This window comes from Salvelinus sp. IW2-2015, linkage group LG36, assembly GCF_002910315.2.
Source record: "Salvelinus sp. IW2-2015 linkage group LG36, ASM291031v2, whole genome shotgun sequence".
NCBI classification, from domain to species: domain Eukaryota; kingdom Metazoa; phylum Chordata; class Actinopteri; order Salmoniformes; family Salmonidae; genus Salvelinus; species Salvelinus sp. IW2-2015.
Window position 1 is genome coordinate 19,766,822 of NC_036875.1, and position 9,132 is coordinate 19,775,953.

General features: G+C 40.9%; 1 protein-coding gene across 1 annotated transcript; it reads left to right on the plus strand.

Annotated features, from left to right (window-relative positions):
• The first annotated feature begins 4,409 nt into the window (after positions 1–4,409).
• On the plus strand, positions 4,410–8,603 carry sox1a (SRY-box transcription factor 1a). Its single transcript, XM_023981745.1, has one exon. It carries the CDS (start codon positions 4,729–4,731, stop codon positions 5,752–5,754), a length of 1,026 nt encoding a protein of 341 aa, XP_023837513.1. The 5' UTR covers positions 4,410–4,728; the 3' UTR covers positions 5,755–8,603.
• The last annotated feature ends 529 nt before the right edge of the window (positions 8,604–9,132 follow it).

Consider the following 9,132-nt stretch of genomic DNA (forward strand, 5'->3'; position numbering starts at 1 on the left):
TTATCTATCCTAATTGCCTTGTCACTTTTTCACCTAAAGGTAACAGTGACTAGGCAATCAGGATAGATAATACACAGAGTAGCAGCATGGTGTGAAGAGTATCAGGATAGACAACAACCAGAGTAGCAGTATGTGTGAACCTCTGCAGGGTTAAGGTAAGGGTTAATGTTTTCGATAAGCTTAAAACATAAATATCAAAAGCAACTTTCTATCCTTGTATTCGAACTTGCAACCTTTGAACTCAGAGGGAGATAAAGTACTTACTTACTTAAAGGTAACAGCACTCACTGTTGCTCCTAGTGGCGGTTTCCACTTCATCTCCCGACGTCCTCAGACATGGATGGATGTCGAATATGGACTTGTATCACAGGTGACCTGGCCAGCGAGAGAGAGTGTGTGTGTGTGTGTGTGTGTGTGTGTGTTGTGTGTGTGTGTGTGTGTGTGTGTGTGTGTGTGTGTGTGTGTTGTGTGTGTGTGTTGTGTGTGTGTGTGTGTGTGTGTGTGTGTGTGTGTGTGTAATTATTCTTGTGGGACCAACTGGGGACATTTTGTTGGTCCTCACAAGGTCAAATGCTATTTCTAGGGGTTTAGGGTCAATGTTATAATAGGGTTAGAATTAGGTTTAGGGTTAGGAGCTAGGGTTAAGGTAAGGGTACGGGTTAGGGTTAGGGAAAATAGGATTTTAATGGGACTGAATTGTGTGTCCCCAGAAGGTTAGCTTTACACGATTGTTTTTGTGCGTGTGTGTGCGTGGTGTGGCTATAAATATCTCTTTCTGTATAGGCTTTTGACATTTAGCCTATAGGCCTACAGATGTATCTCAAAGCAGCTTAGACAGACTAAGGTCGATAAATGGAATTTGTGTGCAGGCTGGTTCAAAATGCTGTGCAGGGTTATTATCACAATGTTACACTATGCCTTCTTGCCCTTCCTCCATCCCACCCCCCCCCCCCCCCCCCCCCCCCCACCACACACACACACACCACACACACACACACACACACACTTGGGAGAAACAGGTTTGGAGTGCGCGCCAAGTGAACGGTTTTAAACATACAAGTAGCCTGACCTGAAGCTGTATCCTTCCCAATTTTGTTTTGATTGATTACTATCAAATTATAGAAACGAATTAGGCCCCGAGGATATATGAAAAAAATAACGTTTTAATGTTCGCACGGTAAAAATGTCAAATCTTTCGGATCCCTATGATTACCATTTCCAACCTGCATCCTCCGGATTAAGGCATTTCCCCCGTTGAAATCTGCATATAAAGTAGTGGCAGAGCGGCAGCAAATAACTATAATAACGTGGAAGGGGATGAAAGTAATGACCCTGCTCTAGGGACCGCGGGAAACGGCTCTGTCCTTCTACCTCGATGGCTTCAATTGAAAATTCAGGGGCATTTATGTCAAACGCATGATAGGGCAGCCTAATAGGTAGGCCTAATTTTGGTTCATTTCCTTGGGTAAAGGTGGTAGTTTAGTCTAAATTCAATGGCTGATGGTCCGCTAAAACCACTCGTTAATCAAAATTAAATTTAAACCAAAAAAATTAAGAAAATAACGAATATTGTTCTAGGCTGGTTGAGGGGGCTGGATAAGTGGTGTGACCCTTGCCCCCGCGCGTGCACCTGCAGCAACGCGTGTGCAGCGTTTCGCAGAGTGCGCACAAAGAAGCGGGGAGAATTCTAAGCTTGAGGCGAGTGATCGAGAATGACAGGGAAAGTAAATATGGCCCACGATGGTTGCAGTGCGTTTGCAAAAGCTAATTCCTCGCTGATGACGTTCAACACCGGTTCCACTTTGGTTTCAGGCTGTTTGAATTGTGTAAGATTTTTTGTTGTTGAAAATATAGGCACTTTGAGATTATGTTAAAGAGGATAAAATTATTAGCATATCATTTTGTAATATTTAATAAATATGAGAATAATAAGAAATACTAAGTCTAATTATTATAATACCAATAATTTCCTTCATAATCATCATCCTCATCATCATAATTTAGAAAAAAATCTCCCTAATGAAATACAAGGTTAGCTACATATGTCTAAATAAAGGAATCAGAAATCATCGAAATTAGCCTACATGAAATAAACGTTTTAGTAGGACTACATGTTCCAGAAACATTTGTCGATATTAATAATATTTATATAGGCCTAGGTCATCAGCCATTATCCACTTTGAACACTCAAAACCATTTGATGCAATTTCATAACGATATGCCCTAGAAAAACTTTATCTTTAGTTATTATTAAAGGCACTAACATGTTCAAATATGCTGTTCAAAAACAGGGTATGTTCACCCACCTTAGACCAAATAAATGTTTTTTTTTCGACTCGAGCACATTTGTTCCTTATTGTTGGCTATTTTAATGGATCGCAAAAAACAACTGCCAGTCAAAATACACATTTAAAAAAATATATTTTCATACTTTCAGAATATTTTAAATTGCAAGAATCATTATCATCATCATTAGCTTATAGGCCTTTGAAGTTACAGTATTTCAATGGCTTGTTTGTGTAATCACAATTTAAAGATGATGCTATAATGACAAGCCTCTCTCTGAATCATATTGTGGATTGTGTGATTTTCTTATTCATTGACATTATATATAGACCTACATTAGTATAATAACATGGGCCTGTGATATTGTGTTATTATAGACTATAATATAGGCCTATTATTATGATGTTACTTACTTTTTATTATTACAATTGTCCTACTATAGTCGGCCTAGTAATAGTCTAGTTGTAGTGGGCAACAACTGTGATGTGAAGTCAAAAAAGGGGCTCATATTTATTGCGATTTGATCTGGAAAGAGTGGTATCAGTGCGCTCTCTCTCGGTGGTTTGCGCACGCAAGTGTGTCAGAAGCCCATTCTCGGTGTGTCACAACCCAAAAAATATATAATCCTCGAGCCATAAACCACGAGACGTGGGTTGCGAGGATGTTATTGACCATTTGCGAGATCCCTTAACTCTACCGGTCGCAGAGGGATAGATAGGCCTACACCTGAATGCTCCTCCAGCTCCCGTATTGAAGGCTATATCAGCCTAATTAAAAGCAACAAACCATGATACAATGATTAAATCGTTAGCCTCGCGGCGGGGAAGGAATATGTTTTTTTGCCTTTCAATTAGCCGCTGATTGGGTTTTTCAGGGGAGGTCAGCTGTGAAATTTGATGCACGTGCGCGCGATCTTGTGCCAGTTGAGACCTGACACCATAACACTCAGCCTTGCCAGTTTAAAATTAAATGAATTTGTTTTATTTTCTGTGTGGATAGGCATAGACCTAAATCTATTAACCCAACGTTATTATTGGCTAAAAAGACAGCATTGGAATAGCATGCGTGGTTTTTCCGCATCTTAAAAAATATATATCGAATTATGGTTTACTTTCTATCATCAAGCCTATTGTGTCACATAATCATTCACTTTGATGCCCATATCTGTTTACAAAATGTTTTGGACTTTGGGTAGCGTAATAACCAGCTGTGAAGTGTATGCTATAGGTTCTTATGGCAACACAAACGGCAATGGGAACACCATGGCGCACGCAAGGCACGCTCCCATGCTGTTCCCCTCCAGCAGACGGCGATGACAGTCTAGAATCTCAAGTCTGCCCCAGTGACTACTTTAACAGCCTCCTTCACAGCTGATTAGAATAAGTAACATGTCTTCCCGTGGTCCAAAACCCCATTAGCTTGTTTGTAGAAGTATGACATCTGATAATGCCACACTTTGACGCACGGCTAGGTTGTGGTTAGTGACGCAAAACAGTGTGTGTGCGTGCGTGCGAGCGTGTGTGTAGGCCTATGTGTGGCCAACATCTTCAACAAGCCAACAATCTATATTATCAGACTATACTCACTATTTTACTCTAAATGTATTAAACAGAAGTAGCTTATAAACTACTGACTGTTATAATGTATGTCATTTTGAAAAAATATAGCTGGGTCGTTCAAGACTGAACGACACATTTTTTTGTGTGTGTGTTTTTTTGACCCTATCCCAAACCATAATCCTTACCTTAATCATTCGGACCGAGTGCCTAAACTTAACCCTTAACTTAGAAATTTGACTTTTGAAGAAATGTAACGATACAGAGCAGCAGGATCTACAAAACACTCGAAATTGAATGAATGTCTAAATCTGCAGTGAGACTGTGAGAGCTTGTTTCAAATGCTCAATGAATAACTATGTGGTTGAATAACCTTTAGGCTAGAAGTCTAGTCTTGAAAGTGGCAAACGGATTTATATGTAATTCCCCGCAATTTTACTCACCATGTTACTTAGCGAGGGTGACCCACCTCTCACCCCCCTGCCAGTATGTTCCTCTTTCACTGGTTCTGCGTCACCTGACTGAGCGCCATGCAAATCGCTTTGCTTCTAGAACGCTATTGGCCGCTCGTGGCTCATTTAGCCGCTGTCAAGGCGCTTCATATGGCTGCCGCTTTAACTAACTTCTCAACTCCGACAGGGAAAGTGGCTCAAATGCGCCTTCTGTCAGCGTGGATGTGAACCAACAACCGGAGAGGAGATAAAGCATCCACGGGGAGAACATTTCTCTGACACTCTATGTATTGGATTATTAATTAAGTTTGCATTTCATTATTTTTGTGGTGTAGGATTGTCGTTCCCTCGTGTGCACCTGCTCTGCCGGACTCGCGCGCCGACTGAACCAGACTTTGTTTCATCTGTTGGTTGAAAGTTTGAAAACCAGGTGAATGTATAGCATGATGATGGAGACGGACCTCCAGTCCCCTGGACCCCAAACGAACACACATTTGGGGCAAACGGGGCCGAACAGTGGGTCCAAAGCGAATCAGGACCGGGTGAAGCGTCCGATGAACGCGTTCATGGTGTGGTCCCGTGGGCAGCGGAGAAAGATGGCCCAGGAAAACCCCAAGATGCACAACTCTGAGATCAGCAAGCGGCTGGGAGCCGAATGGAAGGTCATGTCCGAGGCGGAGAAGAGACCCTTCATCGACGAGGCGAAGCGGTTACGAGCAATGCACATGAAGGAACACCCGGATTACAAGTACAGACCGAGACGGAAGACCAAGACGCTGCTGAAAAAGGACAAATACTCTCTGGCCGGTGGCCTGCTCTCTGGGGCCGGTGGCGGTGGAATGGGTCTGGGTGTCGGGATGGGTTCATCCGGCGTCGGCCAGAGGTTAGAGAGCACCGGGGGCCACGGGGGCTCCACCAGCTCAGGCTACGCTCACATGAATGGCTGGGCGAACGGTGCGTACTCGGGGCAGATGGCTGCAGCTGCTGCGGCGGCGGCGATGATGCAAGAGGCGCAGCTAGCTTACAGCCAGCACCCGGGCAGCGGGCATCACCACCACTCACACCACCACCACCACCCACACAACCCCCAGCCCATGCACCGCTACGACATGTCGGCACTCCAGTACAGCCCCATCTCGAACTCTGAGGGCTACATGAGCGCATCTCCGTCCGGCTATGGCGGGATCACCTACACGCAGCACCAGAGCTCTGGCGTCTCCTCCTCGGCTGCCATGGGCACGTTAGGGTCGCTGGTGAAGTCAGAGCCGAGCGTAAGCCCTCCCGTTAGCACTCACTCCAGGGGCCCTTGCCCCGGAGACTTGAGAGAGATGATAAGCATGTATTTACCGACCGGAGAGCCCGGGGACCCGTCGGTGCAAAGTAGACTCCACGCATTGCCGCAGCATTACCAGAGTGCGACGGCTGGGGTGAACGGAACGGTTCCATTAACGCATATATAGATTATTTATATGACTATGGAAACTGCAGCCAGAATACAAAAACCCATAACCAAATATTTACTTATTTTTTAAATGATCACTGAACTACCTGCATTTTGTTCAGAATGTTTATGGTGTTCTTGTAAATTAAAAGTAAATTAGCCTATCCTTTTCCCATTTTGGAGTATACACTCTCTTACGAACAGGATATGAGTTCAGATACTGGTTGTTGTGTTATCATTTTGTAATTTTTTATTAACCACACTTGTGGTTGAGGGCGATGCCAACCAAATTAATGAACACATTTGCTTAACTATAATCGAATTATTTTTGGTTCACTGTAAGTTATTGAAAAATAAGAACATGTTTTCCATAATCATGAAAGGTGGTTTTAAAGATTGATATTTTCCCCATTTAAATATTCCCCAAGAGATTGTAAACATTTCCGTTTACACTGTCTATTCATGATCATAATTATCTCCTCTTATTGTAATAACTATTGTAAATTGTGAATAATTTGAATATTTTAAAAGACTGACGCGCAACTGCTATTGTATAATTTACGAAATGCATTTCTGCTAGAGAGAGGATCTGATATTGGGCTGAATTACATTTTAAATAAATTTCACACATATGTTGCTCTGATTCTACAAAAAAAGTGTTAGCTTGATTATTGTTCACTATCTTCAGTTGCAAATGGTAATGAGTTATATATTGAAGGCCAAGAAACTTTGAGTCCGACGTAAAGCTACCTATACAGCTAATATTTTTTTTAAATGGGAGACACTCTCCCATTTAAAAAAATGGGAAACCCGTAACATGAAACAAATAGTTACAATGCGTAATATTTWATATAAGTAAACTTGTTTTTTGGCCATTGGATTAAGAGAGGCATGTCCCATGGTACACCCAAACTATTCTCAGGGTTTACCCTTATGGGTTTGTAATCATTTCTGTAAAGATAACGTTACTAGCAAGTTGTCACAATAGAACAGGGTCCACATATTTCAGAGAGAAGCACACTATTCACATTAGTCCTTCAGAATATAGCCTACATTTCGGATATATGCGTGCATCGTCTCACTTGGAATATATTTTTATAATTAATTATGCTCTTTTTGTTCTTGATTCGATTTAAAAAGTTTTATTTTTAGTCTTTTCATGGTTTTTCTTTCCCATGATAATTTGAACGCAATTAGGCTACATGCATTAGGCCTATGGTTTGTTTTATTTTGATTACTGACAAACTTAGACTAGACCTGTTCCGCAGGTATTGGTTATACAATAGACCTATAGCACTTAATAACTTGATTTTATGTTGTTATAATGTACAATAGATTATTCAAATAGCATAATATMATATATTTCTGTAGTAACTTGGCAAAAAATACATTAATATATCCTATAGCCCATAGAAAACAAGAGCAAAGCTATCTCGAGTTGGGTGACTTTTGTGGCTTTTTGAAAGACATATTTTTCTTGCAAGCGCTGAAGGGATGAACCATGCAGGCCTATTTGGACAATAACGCTATGATTGCAAATGGCGATCACCAAATGCAACTAGTAAATGTTGAACGATTATTCAGGCTCACTCAAATATCCTAGGCTATATTTTATCACAAAAATTATGTTTTTAAACCTAATAAATGTGTAGGAGGTTTTGACGTTTTTGTTATTGGCGAATTTAGGCCTACCCGTTTTATTGTTGTCATGAACAGTATAATAGGCGTACTGCTTTTCAGTAAGTTAGCCTAATATTATTTTACTTCATAGCATATTGTCCTAAATTATTCCACTTAAATTATTATAGACTTATTATAATTCAGATAAGGAGTTGTATAAACCAGAATTAGGTTGTATACATATATAGCAAGCTTCATTTGATTACTTTAGAATAGTTTAGTATTGAATTGACCTCATCTCACATTTTACTTGTGACTGACTATCTCCCAGTATTGAATACATCGACTACACTGTGAGTAGATAATCCTGATAAGTATGAGCTGAAGGCTTTTTAATGGTCTATTTGGGAGAAAAGTGGAAACTTTTCTGTTTTCTTGTTATGTGAGTAGGGGTCAAAGTTCAGGCTGTTTCCTTGATCCCTTAACAAAGCCTGTACCCCTGAATAGGAAGCAGTATGGATACAAAGAAACCACATTAGTCAGTGATTGACACACTCTGCATCCCTGCCATAGGCCTACTACAGCAAGTATACTTATGAAGGCTGCAATGCCAGAACAATGTGCCTGATTCACAATATAGGGACAATTCAGTACAGCTCGACTTGGTTCGCTTGACTTGGCTCGGTTTGGCCCTATAGTGTGTAACAGGCACTTGGATTTTAATGATCAAGAACCACTTTTCTATTGAACTTAGATTTCCCCCCAATAATGGTTGAATACATTTTGCACTTTCAGGGAATAGATTCCGGGTGGCAGTATCATCCAAGTAGATAAAGTTCTTTATTTAAGCCATGGTTGTATTACAGACGACATAGTACCTTCAACTCATTTGATCGTATTACCACTGTGTGTATTGGATTGATTTAAAGTTTGACCCTTTGGAGATTCTGAGATGATGGTTAGTGTGTATGGGATGTTATATTCCTTTCCTCTGTGCCATGATGAATGGAGACTAGATGAAATCACCGTGCTGGAGACGGAGATCTAAAATGTGTTGAAGAGGGTGATAAGTGTGTATGACTCGTTTTGAATCAGAGCAGATCATCTGTAGACATTAGGAAACAAGGAAGGGTGAGCTGTTCACTAGGTGTTTCAAGTTGAAGTGTTTTAATACCCACATGGCAGTCATAGACACTGAAGCACAAAGGCATGGCTAACATGATGAAATAAACAATTACACACAATTTAGATGAGAAGACTCACAGTCTTATTAATACGTTGGCAGAAGTAGGATATAGGGATCTCTTGTGTCTTTCAGTTCAACTGGACAGTTAGCTATAAATTACTTTATAAAAACGGAAAGACTCATATGTCATTTGAGTAGGCCGTCATTGTAAATAAGATTTTGTTCTTAACTGACTTGCCTAGTTAAATAAAATAAAACATTTAATAAAAATATGGTGTTACGAACAATCCATAAGAGCACAACAAATAATGATGCGCACGCACGTGTATTGAATTGACAGTGATTTCCTCTTTGGGAGCAGCTTTATATGTGCATGATACATAATTGCTGTTCTTATCTCCTGTTCAAATACTCCAATGTAATATCATTGCTGGGGCAGGAGGTTTTGGTCAGGGCACATGGAGAGGAGAAACTCCCCGCCCTATAGTCATTGCTAAACCTGTACGCAGCAACAAGTGACATGACCTCTGACCTCAGGGAACTTCTCTCTCACGCTGTGCTATGATTCCACAACCTTCTCCCCAAAGTGGG

Coding starts and splice junctions, on each gene's coding strand:
- sox1a (XM_023981745.1), top strand. CDS start 4,729: ATGTATAGCATGATGATGGAGACGGACCTCCAGTCCCCTGGACCCCAA.